Source organism: Myotis lucifugus, unplaced genomic scaffold, assembly GCF_000147115.1.
Source record: "Myotis lucifugus unplaced genomic scaffold, Myoluc2.0 scaffold_388, whole genome shotgun sequence".
In the NCBI taxonomy this organism is placed as follows: Eukaryota; Metazoa; Chordata; class Mammalia; order Chiroptera; family Vespertilionidae; genus Myotis; species Myotis lucifugus.
In genome coordinates this window covers 518722-536444 of record NW_005871436.1, presented here as the reverse complement: position 1 = coordinate 536444, position 17723 = coordinate 518722, and the positions used below count along the sequence as shown (strand labels likewise).

The following is a 17723-nucleotide window of genomic DNA, read 5'->3' as shown; positions in this document are numbered from 1 at the left end:
CGCTCTTGTTTTAAAGTCAGTTGATGAAATTTTAGAGCCATAAATATCCCAGGCCACTCAGCTATTACTCCTCAGTACCAGCCCTTCCTTGCCACTACAAAATATCAAAGACCATGTGGATGTGTGTGTGTGTTAAATCTTTGAACCTGGAACTACTGATATAATGTACTGTGTGAAAGAAGAGTGGAGAGTTCTGGGGAGAGAAATCCGGAAATGTGGAGCGAAGTAACGAGGGAAAAAATAGCAAGACCAGCATTGCAGAAACTATTTTCTTCCAGAAGACTTTCTGTGGCTCTTGTCCTCTGACCTCTCCAGCTGCAGCTGGTGCTGAGAGATGACAAGGACCACATGGATCCCGTCTCAGACAGCCTGGCAACAGCCCTTCTGCAGAAACCATGAGCCAGTTCGCCCATACTCTCGCTGGTACGCTTCCAGGAACAGACTCATTTGGAGGTGCTGTCCTTCTCCTTTCCCAGCTGCCAGCTAAGAACTGAATTGAGACACCATGATGTGTTGTCAGCCTGGACTCTGCCTCTGGAAGTTTAATTTGAATTTGGAATCTGAGAATCCATTTCCCAAGGCAGCAGCATCCCACACAGCTGTTCAGAGCAGCCCTACATCTCTCATCTGTAGGAGGCCCTGGATGCATGTGGGCCACAGTTCCCCGCCAACACTCACTCTCTTTACGCTCCAAAAACATAAGAGCAGCTAGTGTTTTTTCTTCTTTGGTTGTAAGACATTACCAACAAAATCTAGTGAGTGCAGAAGAATGGAAATAGCCCCAGTCTTGGAGCCAAGAGTCCTGGCTATTTTGTCCTGCCTCTGCCTCGGCAGCAATGACCTTGGGTAATCCTTTAGTCTCTACACTAAATTGCTTTCACCTGTGAGACTGCAATTCGCACTACCACACTTGCTTCTCACGGATATTGACAAGATTAAAGAAGACAATGTGTGTGAGGAGGGATTAGCCAAAGAACATATACGTATAACCCATAGACACAGACAACAGTGTGCCGAAGGCCAGAGGAAAAAGGTGCTAAGGGGTGGGAGCAGGTGGGCAAAGAGGGGGGATGGGGACATATGTATTCGGGTAAGCACTAAAAATAAGTTTAAAAAAAAGAAGAAAGAAACAAGCTACCAACATAACAGCACAGTAGCCACACAGTAAAGCAAATGTATACTAAGACAAACAATCCAATTAAGAAATGGGCAGGACACCTGAATAGACATTTCTCCAAAGAGGACATACAAATGGCCAGGAGACATATGAAAAAATGCTCAAATGTTTTTACTTTTGAATAATACTTTTTATGAACTATGTTACAACTATTAGCAATAAAGAAACTAAAACATCCATTTAAGATTATGAAATTAGATGAACAAGTAACATATTTTGGAAAGCAACATTAACTAATTGCAATAGATTTATTGATATCCAAAAAGGTTTTGGGAGATGAGTTTTGAGGTTCTGATATCCTATTGACTGTCAAGGTGTGCCCTGTGTTTGTGTCACCACACTGACCCTGGCTTCACATGGAGAGAGGGTTGGGGATTTGCTTCTGTAGAAAGTCAAAAATGGAGGTGTGGGGGAGGGCTCTTTTCTCTAAATGTTTACTTTGATAAATAGTCTCTGGGTTAAATGACACATTTAGTACAAGTTTTTTTTTAATACTTATTTTCTCTCCTCATCTATGACAGTGGTCCCCAAACTGGGCCACACAACAGATCCTGTAGCAAACATTTTAAATGCAAATTTCAAGGCCCCTGCCTAGACCTGTTGAGCCAGAATTTGTGATGTCTCTGTTTATGACCACCCCGCCCCCCTCCCCCAGGTACTTCTGATATAGCTGGTTCTTTGTGTCACTGATCTGTTATGATTTATGACCTCTCAGGATCGACTTTTTAAAATCCTAACATTAGCTAGCCCTTGTACCATTTTAATCACTTGGCTTTGTCTCAATAGTACTAAATTATAAAAGTTATAGTTCCTGAAAACCACAACTTTCTATAATTATGACTCAAACGGGTTGAAAATGGAAAACATACACATATGAAATTTTGTAGAAAGTCAAGGAAGAAAAAAATCCCAACTTCCAGCTATTTCCCATGTTGAGACCTCATGTTGCAACATTCTTCCAAAGTGAATTTTATGTCTAAACCATAAAGATCTAAGAACCGCTCGTGGGAGTGCTGTAGCCCCAGCCCTCTAAGACCTTTAGAATCACCTCTTACAGCCCCAGCCACTCAGTAAAGACTTTCAGCCTCTCCAAGAACTCCCTGCACAAACTATCACTAATTTACTGTTTTCTAACATGATCATTTGTAAGAGATATTTTTCAGTTATTGCTGTCAACAAAAAATTTGTTTAATAAACATAGATTGTTATTTTCCCCATATGTTCAACAGCTCATTCAGAGCCATAAATAGACAACAAGAATGTTACCCACAATGTATAAATAGAGACGTACCATGACATGGCCAACAGCACAGTTCCGCATTAGAACACTGCATTAACATGTCACTGCAAATATCTGAAAATTGCTCCTAAAAATAAACAGATTAAAACTCATCCAATAACTAAAAAACAAACAAGCCAACAACAACCATTCAAGTCCAACTCAATGTGAAATTTAGTCTAAGAAAAATCTTTATCTAGCATCTTAAATTTTTAACATTGACTCTTTAAAAAGTGAAGTGAAGTTTCTTGTTCTCTTAAATGTATGTTATTTCCTTTCTGAAAGGCATATTTGTAGGTGGAGCTTTAAAAAATTATCATCCCATCAACCTATTTCTTCTTACCCCTGGACAAGGAGTACAGTGATAAGGAAGTTTAATAAGGTACTTTATGCCTTTATCACTGCTGCGTTGATTGTGTGACCTAGGAAACCAAACCAACTTTCAACAGTCAATTGAAAAATTGGCCACTTGAAAAGTTCAAGCTTTTCATTCACTCTTTTAAGAAAGAAAGGTTAGTTCAAGACATACTTAAGCTAGAGCAGGAAATAGCAGGTCTATATTGAAACTGCAGATGAATTTTAAAAATATTCATGCTAGTGAATATGGAAACATACTGGTAAGTATGAAAAAAATAAAATCCCAAGTAATGCCCACTTTTTGAGAATGTATAAACTTGGTCAGGCTATAATCAAGGTTTTTTTCTTTATTCCTCTCCCTTTGAGAGACATGTAGGAGGAATCAAAGACTATGAATCAGTATTCTATAGGTTTTACTAACTGTAGTGTTAGGAAATTTAATACTTCGGAATGATGAGCAATTAGAGTGAATATATTTTGTTGAGGACACTTTCATAGAAATAAAAGTTTAACCTGTAATAAAAGCAAAGGCTTAACCTGTTCCCTGTAATTAGGTTCCTATGTTGTTCTCCAATGTTTTTGTATGGTTTTGAGAAGAGAGGGTCTATATGGATCTAATTTTTATTAAGCAAAACCAAACAGGGAAGTTTAATGAACTTACATAGTTCAGAATAGATTTATGCAACTAACACAGGGTCTTGTACAAGATGAATAAATTTTGCTCAAATGACATGCTGGTGATTTTTTAAAGTTTTATTCTAAAGATATCTTTATCCTCTGTTATCTTTCTTTAACAGCCCACTTTTCCTGTAGGTCCCACAATAGGGACAAATACGGCGATTAGCTTTGCTCCTTACTTAGCACCTGTAACCCCTGGAGTTGGGTTAGTCCCAACAGAAATTCTACCCACCACACCTGTTATTGTTCCCGGAAGTCCACCTGTCACTGTCCCGGGCTCAACTACAACTCAGAAACTTCTCAGGACTGACAAACTGGAGGTACTTCCATTTTATTTGTGGTTTGAAATGCATTTGTGGTAGAAGTGTACTTCTATGTAGGTAAACGCTTGTAAGATATTGCACACATATTCATCTAAAAGCCATGCGTTCATGATTCCTTGGTTTGAATTTGAAGCCAAGTATAAAGGAAATTAGTCTGTGGGAAAAGAGTACGTTTAACACACAGAAAGTCAGCTGCAAAATATTAGCAACCAGTGGAACACTGAATCAATCACTGTGGCAGCCATAGTGATGGCTCCTGAAGGCCTCCAGCTGGGCTAGGCTTTAACCTTTGCTGGAATCTGGATTGGTTTTGAGGGGGCAAGTCAGGAGCCCAGAAGCCAGAGCAGTGGGGGACACTCAGGGACAACGGTTGGAATAAGTCGGATTATACTGTTGACCAGTTAATACGATCATATCTCACTATTTCAGGAACTAGTATGGCTGTACTACAACGTTCCCGAATATCAGCCCTTGGTGTGTTGTTGGTAAACAGGGGGAATTGCAAACTGGGCAAATTTGTTGATTGGGACCGTTTCTTCAATTTACACTTAAGTGTTCTATAAAAGCCAAGAAAACAAATACATATATTTATAAAACATAATTCTTAAGTCCTGAGTCAAGCCAACCCATCTGTACTTTACTGGGTAATATTTCTCTTTAATCAGAGTTAGAGGATTCATCCATTTATCTTAACTACTGTATCCTGTGATATTTAATAGAGCATTTTATATGGGTGTGTAAAGATTTTAATAGATTTTTCAAAGAGCTCCTTTAATTCCACTACCAATTAAAGTTGTTAGGTGATATATGTATGGTGAGGATGTACCCTGAGCTTTATGTTGGATCCTTCGAGAATGTTCTTTCAAACATACATTTGTTTAAATATCCACCCAATAAATCTTGAGGGCGGTAAAATGTTGCTGCCTAACGTCAGTTTCAATCCAGAGTATATGGATCTCCACATGAAAAGGCTGCAAACTCTAATCACTACTGTTTTGATCTAGCCTGTCTCTGTGAATGCTGAACAGACCTTTCATGGGACTAGATAAGTGTTTTGGGCTCCACCTGCTGGACCCATGAAGCTTTAGTGTTCAGTACGTGACTGTGTGGTTTTAGAAAACAGATTAGATCAGCTGAGTTGGGAACAAACTGTCGTTCCCAACAGTACTGATGGGCAAAGATATGTGAAAAAATGACTCACCATGACTTTATCAGAGCAGCTTTCAGTTCCCACTTCAAACCAGGAATGAAGTTGGCTCCACACAGAGACCCTTGGTAAATGCTTACTGGCTGGCCCATACCTCTGATGCAGGCTCAGACTGGAATCAGTCCATTTACAGAGGAAGGCTCACTCAGAATCTGTGGGAACATCTTAGTAATTCTTATTGTGCACATTTCATGAACTAAGGATGGAATGTTGGCTAATATTCAAAGTAGGAAGAAACAGTTGACAATTTTGTGACTTATTTGTTACCCAGTACGTTTGACGGTCACCAGGCTTGACCGTCATATCAGTTGACCCTTCATATAACATCACTGATGATCAGGATGTGAACGACCACTTAAATATGCCCACTTTGGGGTTGGAGCCTAAAGAAAAAAATAACTTAACATTTTACTAGTAATTCTTCCCTGCTAATGATATTTATAAATCTAAGAATTATGTATATATGTTATTTATGTTATTTCATGTTCTAATATTCAGGGCAGAATTAAGGATACTCTTTAAATTCTAAAAAACAAACAAACAAAAAACCTTTGTACAGTAAACTCTTGATTCACCAGAATTTTCAGAGCATGGAGCATTCTAGTTACTTGAGGTTTCAGGGTAACTAGGACTAAGGAATAAAAAAGAAACAACACACAACATTTCAAACTCTATTCTACTTCCCTTCATATCTTCCCCTCCCTTTACCTCTTTCCACATTTCTCTCTTTTTTGTCCTTTTAAAATATGTTTATCGTTTTTCTGTGCTGTCAAAAATAGTAATATGGTGACCTTAAATGAAAGTTTTCAGTGGCTTTGATATCATAATTCTTCAGATTTATTATCATGCTATCTTTGTAGAGCAGGGGAGACCTAGGGGGAAACTGGGGTATTCACCCCCCCCCCATTTCCCATTCTCAGAGAGGAGGAACGAGTTTGTCATTTCCCCCTACTCTTTTTGGAGTTGTACAGCTATGGCCTGGTGGCTTAAACTATGGTGAAATTATCCCTCCATGCAAAAAACCTATAGCATTCCAGAGTTGTTCAGAGTAGAAGATTTGTGTGTGTGTATATCTCCAAATTATTATATATATTTATATATCCCAGAGACAGTGGAGGCCTTATTGATTTCTCTTTGTTATTTTCCCCAAACTGCAGATTTTGACTTATTTTCTCAATATCCACTCACTCTCAACCTAGAAAAGAGGGCAAAGCAAAACTCAAAATCGTTTTTATTAGGGCTTCTGGTTACTTGTGTTCTTGATCATCAAACTTGCATTGTAAATGACACAAAAGCCACCCTTCAGAGAAACGAAAGGAATTAATTCAATTAAAACACACACACACACACACACACACACGCACGGCTGCACGTGCAGAGGCGGCGACCAGGCCCCGTGCTGCATTGTCTGCTCTCGCCCCTGTGTCCTAGGTATGCAGGGAGTTCCAGCGAGGAAACTGTGCCCGGGGCGAGACCGACTGCCGCTTCGCACACCCCGCCGACAGCACGATGATCGACACGAACGACAACACCGTAACCGTTTGTATGGATTACATAAAGGGGCGTTGCATGAGGGAGAAATGCAAATATTTTCACCCTCCTGCACACTTGCAGGCCAAAATCAAAGCCGCGCAGCACCAAGCCAACCAAGCCGCGGTGGCCGCCCAGGCAGCTGCGGCCGCGGCCACAGTCATGGTAAGTGGGTGCGCCCCCGCGCACCTTCCTCCCCCCAGGAGCCCGCGGGCTCCGGGCGCCTGGGTCCTGCCGCTCTCCACACCCGCTGGGAATAGGGAAGGCTGCTATTCCTGCTGCTCCGCTGCCTAAGTTCTGTTGTTCTCCCTCTTTGTTTTGTTTCCCCCTCCCTCCCTTCTTCAGCACAATAAGTATATCCCTCAGGGGCAGGCAACCAAGGGCAGGTGCCAGCGCCCTCCCCGGGGGCCAGTTCTGTGGTCACAGGCTGGGGTTCTTCCTGGGAGAGGGGCTCCAGGGCCTCCTGCTGAACAGGACGGTGGGCACTGGCGCTTAAGAGAGTGGGAAACTGAGCAATAGACCGCATCTTCGGAGAGCAGACCCTGGAGCAGAGAAGTAGCAACAGGTGACCAGTCAATCAATGACTGACTCTTCCCTATTTCCATTGGTTTCCTCTTTTCCTTTAGTCATCACGGGGGCCAAGGGATTTGCTGCAAACTTTCTCTCCCTAAGTGAAATTTTACACAGAACACCAAGTCATGAGAGAGATGAAAATGGAGCTGTACTGGCTGGTGCTTAAAAAATAAATGAGTAATTAAATAAAATTAAAATAAATAAATAAATAAATAAATAAATAAAGGCCTGTAACCCAGCATCCAGAACTTGAGTCACTTTCCTGTCCCTTAGAGACCAACAGGCACCTCATTATCAGCACTTGGGGGCCTGTCACAGCCCCAGACCCCTCGGCCCCACTCCAGATTTTAAAATTCAAATGTTAGGTGTTTTGTATGCACATTAACATCTGAGGAGCACCTGCCTAGAGTCCCAGTGGTCGGCTAACTCATTAGTCAACAGAGCCAAATATCAACAGGACAACGACTGAAATTTCTTTTGAGAACCAAATTTTTTAAACTTAAACTATATAGGTAGGTACATTGTTATTAACTTAATTAGGGTACTCCTAAGGCTTAGGAAGAGCCACACTCAAGGGGTCAAAGAGCCGCATGTGGCTCGCGAGCCGCAGTTTGCTGACCACGGGCTAGACCACTGATTCTCAAACTTGGTTGTATTTGAAATTACCTGAGGAGTCTTGAGAAGTTCAAATATCAGTCCCTTCCCCCAAAGTTATTTAACTGGTCTGGACGCGGCCTGGGCAGTGGCCTTGTTTAAAAACTGATTCTGATGTGCAGCAAAGTTTAAGAAATACTGGACAAAGTTGTAGAAGGTTCTAATACATCTGTGTTCATGTGAGATCTCTGGCTCCTCAGAAGTCTGCTTGAATACATGCTTCTCTTGGTATATCAGCTCCATTCTCTAAGACCAGTTTCTCTATACAATGCTGACCATGGTTTGCACACCTTCCATCTCTGAAGGAACAGTGTACCTACTATATATAAATGGTAGGTGACCTGGGTTAATGGGGATAAAAGAAGAAATGGCCACTTACACAAAAAGGTCATTCTTCAGCCTGTTATCTTTAAATCAAGACTGTATTATTGTGCCTTCCTGTGCATTCTCCTGTCATACTCATCAAGACGCATAGACGTTATTGGAGTGAATGTCAGTATGTTTAGTTACCATAGTTTCCTGGATTGTTACATTGTGCCCAAATTTGGAATTCCATCATTTCAGGGAATCTTGCAGCAGCATCAAAGACAACCCAAAGGAATGTAGTTTTAGATCAAACGCCAGCTTCTTTCTGATAATGACATGGAAATGACTGAATCTGTCATATCTTTTTAGTGACGTGAGAGACTCATTAGAAACCAGCCTAGGTGCACTTGGATAAAGTCAAAGCATTCTTACTCTAGAACTTTCAAACTGTGAAGATAAGCCAGACAGAGCTTCTCTTTGGTAACACGAAGGGTATCTGATCTTCAAGAAAGCAGTCTTGCTTTACACACAAAAAGGGGCTACGCGGGGAGATACCTGTTTTGTAAAACATGTACCGGAACTTTGAATTCCACCCTGCTTGTCCACTTCCTTTTGTTCCATGTTAAAGTGGCAGCTCTCATTATTGTTGTCAGGGTTTCCTGACTCCTCAGATCTGCTTTTGGCCTGTGATGCCTGACATGGGCCCTTAGTTCGCTTGCCTCAACCCGTAGTTGGATGGTTTCTTGATCCAGTCAAAGTAAAACCTGGCTGCATGTGCACAAGCTGGAGAAGGCCCAGAGGGGGCAGAGGATATAAATGGTAAGGACAGCAAGAATGAATGCCACGTGTCTGGCACATAGTAGGAGCTCAATTAAAGAGAACCTTTCTCTGCATAGGTGACTAAGGAAGCTCCCAAGATGTACTGGGTTTGGTGATCTCTAAAGTCTGTTCTAATACTAAAGATCTTTCAATAATAGTAAATAATATCAGTCAAATAATATCCTCTACATCAGAACATCCGTGTCCTATAATGCTGTGTTATAACATGATTATTCATCCATACAGATTTCTAAATGCAATCTACTCATGTGCCTCAAAGTGTGAGCTGTGTGCGATATTACTATGTATGCTTGATTCTCCCAGAAGACAAGCTGTTTGCATCTAGCAAAGATAACCTACAATATGGAGTGGTAGAAAAGAAGATGCTCATTATCCAGCTCAGTTTAGAGTTCTGCGTTTCTTTACGTTTCTAGATTATTAGAATTTCTATGAAAATTATGTATCAGAAAAAAAAGAAAACATGTACCTCCCCGGAGAAATATTTAATATTTCCTTTTCTACTTAGAGACTTCATTAAATGATTCTTTCTTATATCAAAATGTTGTTCATCAATATTCTTCTAGTTAACATATCTAGTTAGCATAAAGATCAACCCAACAGTGGGTGTGTTCTCTAACTCCCGAGGACTGACAAAGTGAAGGGAAGAATTGAGGTCAAAATGACCTTGAGTTTACCATCCAGTTAATGTTCTCAGTGCACTTGGGGAACAGGCTATGTAACCTTATATAATTAGCACAGACTAATTTAAGCTAAAGAAAATGCATTTTTTAGCAATATAAAACTATACAGGCATGAAAGAGTTTAAATAAAAGTGATGTCATGGAAGCTACATAATGGAGAATTTACATTTGAGGAAAGAATATTCAGTATAAAGAAGCTTTCTTATTATAGAGCTTATTGGTTTATAAAAACATTCACAATTTTACTTTTAGAACAATGATTTCATAATATTTGATGGCCTCTATTGAGACTGCCATCCAAAACATTTTCTCCATTGGCCATTCTAAAACTCTTCTAACCTATAGTCCTTTCCACTTTATTTCTAGCTCTTTCCCCACCCCATACCTCTTCTATAAAATGACTTCCTATCATTTCTATACTTTTAATCCTGAATCATCAAATGATGATAAGCAACCCTTTATTTTCCGAGGAAAATATCATTTACTGTTTCCTATTTTGAGAGTTTAGTACTATTTCAACTTATTTCAAATGTCATAGTTCGAATTCAGAACTTTAGAACATAACATTTATATTTGTTATACAAACCTTAGGGATTTACTTATTGTGCTAACCATTAAAAATGGGTACTTCATTTTTTATTTGCATTTGGAGTTATTCTTTTAAATTTGTTTATTTTCACAGAATTTCATCATCAAATTTTTAGATTTTTTACAATTACCAAGGAATAGAAAAAATTTTCATTGTGGTCTAAATCAATCAATATTTGTTGTTATTTCAACTGTTTAAATGAAACTGTCTGCCCAAAAGTATGATTATAGATACTATTTCACTTCTATTATTTCAAGCAGTACTTTGCCATTTTTAGCTGTTTGTTATTTTTAGCTATTGTATTTATTCTAGAGTTCCACATCTCATTAACTGGGTTGGTCGCTAATTGTAGTTAACTGTACAAGTAGAACTATTAAATACAAATTATTTTGATACCTGAAAACACTAAATACCTTTTTTAAAGGTATTTTATTAGTATAATCCGGTAAGTTGTTTGAGATAAATTGAATTCTAATTTCAAATATAGTGGAAAACTTAGAATGGATGATAAGTTAGTCATTAGAAACAGTACAATGGAATAAAAGAGAGAAATTTGAGAAACTTACTGTTCATATTCAAAATTTGTTAAATTTGGAACCTTATTCCAATCCATGCTAGCAGAGTGAAGAGAAGAATTGAGACAATTATCCACATGATTCAGACAAAAAATTAAGATCCAAACCCAAACAGTTTTGCCTAAATAATCTTGTGTTTGAATATTTTTTTGCCTGAATTTTTTTGTCTCAGTTTGCCACTTCATTTTGTTAGGCTAGATCTTCATTAAAAATTATTTTTATGCAATTTAAGATATTATATTTTTTTACTTGGGTCTTATATATTTCGCACATTGATTATTTCATATTTGAAAACTAACTTATCAGAAGTTCTTCAATCCTATGACCCTTAAGAGTTTTGCTTTTTTTTTTTCTGAAGCAATATAAAAAATGCTTATGGTGTGTATGCAAGCTGCTGTTTTGATTAACTTTCCTGAATTTCAAACATCTATATTTTACTCTCTTATATGCTTTTAACTAAGGTATAGTAGATGCATTTTTGCTTCAATACTAATTTAAGGTGTAATATTCATTTCTTTAGAGAACATTTTTGTTGTTGTGCATGCCTAGTGTTTTGTACGTTGTATATTGCATTCAGAATATTTTTTTCCTTCTCACCTATCCACAATGCAATGCCGTTCCCATGATGCACCTCTGCTTGCTGTTTACCTGTATGTTAATTCGCTTGAATCCCATTGGCCCACTGCCATCATGTGCTCGCTGCCTGTTATTAAAAGACTCAGTCGACTGCCAAAGCAATGAAGCGACCTCTCGAAGCATCTGTAGACCTGGTACTTTGACCTTTCACCTTTCGCTTTGCATGTAGCCTTTCAGAGAACCATCTGAGATTTGTATTACTTGTAAAATATTGGTTGCAAAAAAATCATTATTATTAATTAATGAAAAATTCAATAAGGTGTTTAGCCATCTCATTTTCATATGTAATATGTAAAATAAATTAATCCTAACAAATGTTAATACCTTTTCCAAAAGAGTAAAGCAAATTTAAATTACTTGGCTCAGAAGATGCTTATTATAATTCTTATTAACATTTAAATTCAAGAAATGATCATTTAGTTAACATAAAAAATAGAATTAATGATAACACAAATGCTTCTTTCCTTCCTTAGAATAGTTTAACTCATTTAAAAAGCTGGAGCCATTTTTTGTTGTTGTTGCTTGATAGTTTTTCTTTTCCTTAGTTGAGATGCTACTGTTTTGGATTACAGAAATCATGCTTTCGCTCTCAATAACGAATTCTCACTCATTCGACATTGCCGCTGTTTAAATTAAGGTGCATGGCACAGGCATCTCCTTAGCTGTCATTTTTTTAAAAAAATGTTGCAATTGATGATCTCTGTGGACACTGAAGTTGTATTTACTTTGAGTTATACATATCATATCCGATTCTTCACTTATAGGCCTTTCCACCTGGTGCTCTTCATCCTTTACCAAAGAGACAAGCACTTGAAAAAAGCAACGGTGCCAGCACGGTCTTTAATCCCAGCGTCTTGCACTACCAGCAGGCTCTAACCAGTGCACAGTTGCAGCAACACACGGCGTTTATTCCGACAGGTATGTGCCCTGACCGTTCCAAGTCCTGTGTCTGTGTGCCCTTCTGGTCATGTGCTTTCTTCTCATTCCTTTAAGCTGTTTGGTGGCATCTAATTTGCTTTTAAAGGTACAATAAATACAGCCTGAAACTCATCATTGTCCTAGCTATCTATATATATTTACCTTGCTTGGAATGATAGCTATGGACTGTTAGGATTCTAAAGCCAAATATTTTATACAGTCAAGTGACAGATTAAACCCGTAAGAAGCAAATAGCTAAGCCTTTTGGTTTCTTGTATTTACACATGTTGTGTAAAATTGTTTATGTAAATAAGACCTTCTATGTGTGACAATTGAAATTTGTCATTAACCCTGAATGACTTTTAAAAAAAGCAATTCCTATAAATACTAACCTTTTCTTTTCTACTCCTATTCAGAGCACTAAAAAATGAGGCTATTCAAATTAAAGCAATCCTCTACTCATATTTTTACATCCATTCTATCTCTCTCACCATTCTTCTCAACTCCCACCAAGTTTACAATATAGAGAGCCAATGCCTGATAATATTAGATACTAAGATGCATTAACTCTATCATTCCACTAAAAGATGAATCATTTTAATCATAGAATCTTGAAGTGAAAAGATTATTAGTGACCTCCTCATCCAGTTGATTGTTTTACAGATGAGAAAACTGAGGTGCCCCCTGCCCAAATGTGAAGTGACTTGCCAAGATGGCACAACTAATGAAAAAAAAAGACCTAAAACCTAGTTTTCCTATGATCAATTCAATTTACATGACAAGACATTCCCTGGGTCTCCATGTGTGGAGACCACAGAGTTCTCCTTTAAAGCTTGGTATAAACCATCAAATGTAAGTGAAGGAACAAAAGTACAATGCATGTCAACCCTCCTCCATTTCTTATCCACCTCCCCGACCACAGACTTACATACACCATACACAAACACAAGGAGCCACCATAAATTGACTGTGGTTTTGACCTTTAGTCTGTGTTAGAATCAGAAGCAGGAATAATAGTCTCATAATATTTTCTAGAGTGTCAAAAAACACAAACCAGAGAGTGACTTAGGCCTTAGTGAGAAGACTGTCCGTTGTGTTCTTAGTTTCAAAGTCAAAATTTTCATTCCATGATAGTAACTTAAAGGTAAATGTAAATGAGCAACAATTTTATCAAAAAGAGTTTGTTGATCCTAATCCATGTGGTTGGACTTTTCAGGTTTATTATCTATTCACTTAAATCTCATAGTATATCAATAGTTAACATAGGAGGGAGTTGAATAAATATTTCTATGTATTCTTTGTATAAAGTCTATACTTTGAAATGAATTACAACCTGTTATAACAATATATTTTATAGTAAAAATATAAATTACAAGCAAAATGGTTCTTAGTATTTAGTTTCCTTATTTTAGTTCTGCTCTACTCTTAAAAAATGTTCATAGACCTGTAGAGTCAGTCTCTAAGTCACTACTTATTAGGACTTCACGTTTGTTCTATTACAATCTTAATTAGTGCCACTTCAGTGCAGTTATAGCACAGCAGTATCTGTACATGCAATCCATTGGATATGACATGTTTGTAAAAGAATTACTAGAAGGTAAACTTACCTCAGGGTCCTGTGTGATTTCTACAAATGTCTTATTTTATAGACCCCATCACTAGATATTTTAGGAGAAAAAAAAATAAGGCAGAATATACTGAGGGGAAAAACATAAAAAGACAAGTCTGTTTCTGAAGACTGGATGATAATGCCACTACCATTTCCTGGGCATGTCTATATAAATCCTGGAGCTAAGCCATGCAAAAGACTGAAGCCCTCTAATTCATATTTAACACTTCAATCCAATAATGATCGATTTGCTAAAGCACTGAAAGAATGCTCATTTTAAAACAGTTCACCTGGAAACCATTTAAAGACTTCCAAAGCAAGAATGAATATCATCCCTTATGCAATGACTTGATTATTATTGATGAAATGGGTTGCATTGAGGACCAATAGGCTGAACTGGCTGCTATGGTTGTGCACTTCTGCCCTCTGCTGGATTCTTTAAGAACTGTTCAAGTGTGTCCAGCAACCCTCAATTGAGTGGACTTTTGGAAGCCAAGTTCACTTAATTCTGTGAATTATACATGTTTCCAACTATAACACCATATTAATACCATAGCGAACAAACATGTAGATATCATTTTCTGAAATGGCATTTCAACTTCTAAGAAGTTTTCACATGTTTCTCTTAAACGATGAAAGATAAAATAATTTTATCACAAAGGAATTAGCATAATCTCCCCCCCCCCACTTAAATCCATAGCATACATATCAGTGTTTACTTTGCCTCTAGTTTTTATTTTAGGCTTTCTTCCTCACAAATCACATTTTCAGCCTAATTTTTAAATGATAATGATAATTTTCATTGTTAATCATTATTGTTTGAAATCTCTGCAAATTAAGTGATGGTGTTCAAAAGTATTTTTTTGCGACTTAGTAGGTGGTGGGCCCATTATTTTTAAACTGACACATTTTGATTTTTCAATAAACACTTTAACAATTGTCATAAACATGAAACAAAAAGCATTTTATGTTCTCCAAGAGGTTGCCCTTTATTGACAGATCATTCATAAGTGAAGTTTTTGATGTGCTACTAAAATTCTCCCATTGACACAATGTGAATTTGGATTTCAGAAATTCTGCCTTCAGTCTTTGGAGATATGAACATAAAATGTTATGTAAAATATGGGATTCTTCTCCCAACCCTGCTAATATAATTATCACCCTGGTTGATGCCCTAGCACATTTTCAGTGGGTGGGAGTTTTCCTTTATTTTTTGCTTTTTTTCCCCTTTTTTTGATAGAGATTATTTTAACCTAGTAGTTATACTTTTTCTTTGCTATGTTAGGAAAGTGGCAAAAACCACACACATTTACAAAAATAGCAGCATAATAGTTCTTGGCATTTCTCTGACAGGTTTATTCTGAGTTACTGTGAGTGTTCTTATAGACATTGTCACATTATTCTTCAAGATAGTTCTGCCAGTGCCAGGCATCATTATTTGCATTTTGCAGATGGAAAAACTGAGGCTGTGTCTATGCTGCAAAGTGTGATATATAATTAGTGGAATTATCCAGATAATTCTGACTCACAGATTCTAGAGTTGAAATATTTGTGCAATGGAAGCAGAAAACATTTGAGGCTTTGTTGATGAGAATTAGTGCCTTTGCGAAATTCTTCAGCCAATGAGAACAAAGATGACCCACTGACCCCCTCCTTGACTTATTTCATTATATTGGAAATATGGAATAAGTAGGACATGGAACAGTGCTAGCACAAATGTTGCCTAGTGATCAGAAACCATTATGTTACATAAGGTTATCACATATCTTTATGAAAGATTTGTCAGTGTGTAGCGGAAACTATATCTATATAAAACCATAGCAAAATTTATATATCCTATTCAAGTTGGTAAACAGTTATTGAACACGTAATGTGCTCTGGGTTCCAGAACCAATAATGAGAACACACATGAGTTCAGAACTAGAAAAAAAAACAAATATAAGGCAAAGCATGGGCTTCATTGGGATGTGAGCAAAGCTATTTGAGAGTGAAGGAGAAAAAGGCATGTGCTGTGACTGGTTGACAAAGGATGAGGAGAAAGAAAGACTTTCCATAGCAGAACTTTGCTTAGCACTTTATAAGGAAGATTTAACTAATGAGCATCCCTGATAGGAGGGTACAGCATGGGTTGGGCAGAATGTATTGAGAAATAGCAGGTGGTCCCCTGTAGCTACAATGTAAAGTACATAAGGGACTGTGGATGGGTGGGGAGATCAGAGTGGAATGAAAAGGCAGAGATGGGGCTAGGAAGCAAGACCAGGACCAGATGTGTTTCCAATATTCATATCACTTTTAGGCCACGTGGAGACGCGGTTCATCAAATTAATGTGGCTGAGCATTCCAGCCACAGCCTGAACTGGAACCAATGTGATGTGTCCAATCCTAGCCCAGTATGGTGGCAGGAGCTGCTGCTGACGGTTTGCAAACCAATGACATTGACATGCACGACACAGGAAAGCCCTCCAAGAAAGCCCCTCCTTATTGGAATGCAGAGGCATAACATGGAATTTTTTAGGGATAACTTTGAATCCAGCCACGGTTGATTTAAAATGAAGTCATTCACAAACTGGGTACTTTAAATAAATTTTAGGGACAAATTGCTCCCATCACACTTTCAGGAATGGCTGAGAACATTCATTCAACCAATTGTCTATCTACTGTGTAGATACACCTAGACAGACATAAATAAACCCTGTTCTCCCAGAGGACAAGATGGATATTCAAGAAATACCCATAGAAATATATAATTAAAAATTGTTATGAGTACTATGAATGAAAAAGTAAAGAGTTCAGTAAGATTTAAAATAGAAAGCTGATTTAAACGGCATATGGAGGTAGGTAAAAGAACAATTGAATGATTTTCTAAAGAAGTGACATGTACCATTAAACCTGGAAGATGAAAAGAATGGGGTAAAGATTATTCTAGTCAGAAGGGACAGCTTGCGGGAATCTCAAAAGTAGGACAAAGATGTGCTGTGTTAATTCAAAGAAATGGAAGGCTGTTTCATCAATCGAAAATCTATAAACTTCAATCTGTTCCCTAAAAGAAAAAAGAAAGAAGCGAACGGCTAAACTGTCTGGGTCATGATTCTAGGGGGACTAGGGTATAGGACAAGCTGGGGAGGTAGTCAGGACAGGACCATAGGTGGCCTTTATCCTAAAAGCAATGCGAAGGCAGTGAGTCATTTCCAGCAGAGAAGTGAACTGAGCTGTATTCGGAAAGGTTCACTCTGCCAGCAGAGTGGAGAATGGACTAAGCCAAAGACAAGGAGGGAAGCAGGAAGACCAGTTAGGCTGTTATTGCATAGCTGAGCCTAGAACCAATGGTGATCAAAACTTGAGAAATGGCAGTAGAGATGGACAAACAGACAAATACAAGGCACATTTTAGAAACAAGGTAGCTTTGACTTAAAGGTGAGTTGGACCAGGAAGTTTCACAAGGGGAAGTGGCATCAGGCATAGCTTTCATTTTAAGCTAGAGTTACTACATAGATGGTGATGTCCATCTAGCATTTCCTGAGGCGGAGAAACATTCTGTGGGAAAGATCAATGTTTGGACATGAGAAATTCAAGACACTTGTCAGACATCCAAGTTGAAAGGCCTGGTGAGCAGGTAGATAAAAAGACCTGGAGCTTAAAGGAAAGAACTGGGAAGGATAGATAAATCTCGTAGCTTGAGCTCATAGATAGTATTGAATAGATCCTGGATTGAATAATATTATGAATTGAATGATTTACCAGGGAAAAGTAGAGTAGATGAAAAAGACTAGAACTTGATTATATTTATATTAT

At 38.0% G+C, this 17723-nt stretch overlaps 1 protein-coding gene across 6 annotated transcripts in view; it reads left to right on the top strand.

Annotated features, from left to right (window-relative positions):
• MBNL2 (muscleblind like splicing regulator 2) overlaps window positions 1–17723 on the top strand; it is a 158918-nt gene that overhangs the window by 111155 nt on the left and 30040 nt on the right. For 3 of the 6 annotated variants that reach the window (XM_006101946.3, XM_006101947.3, XM_006101948.3), the window contains exons 4-7: window positions 3611–3811; window positions 6453–6716; window positions 11485–11538; window positions 12169–12322. In XM_006101946.3, the coding sequence (XP_006102008.1) occupies window positions 3611–3811; window positions 6453–6716; window positions 11485–11538; window positions 12169–12322 (673 nt within the window). The remainder of the gene's footprint in view (window positions 1–3610; window positions 3812–6452; window positions 6717–11484; window positions 11539–12168; window positions 12323–17723) is intronic. The other 3 variants (XM_023743410.1, XM_006101950.3, XM_023743411.1) reach the window with 1 other exon arrangement.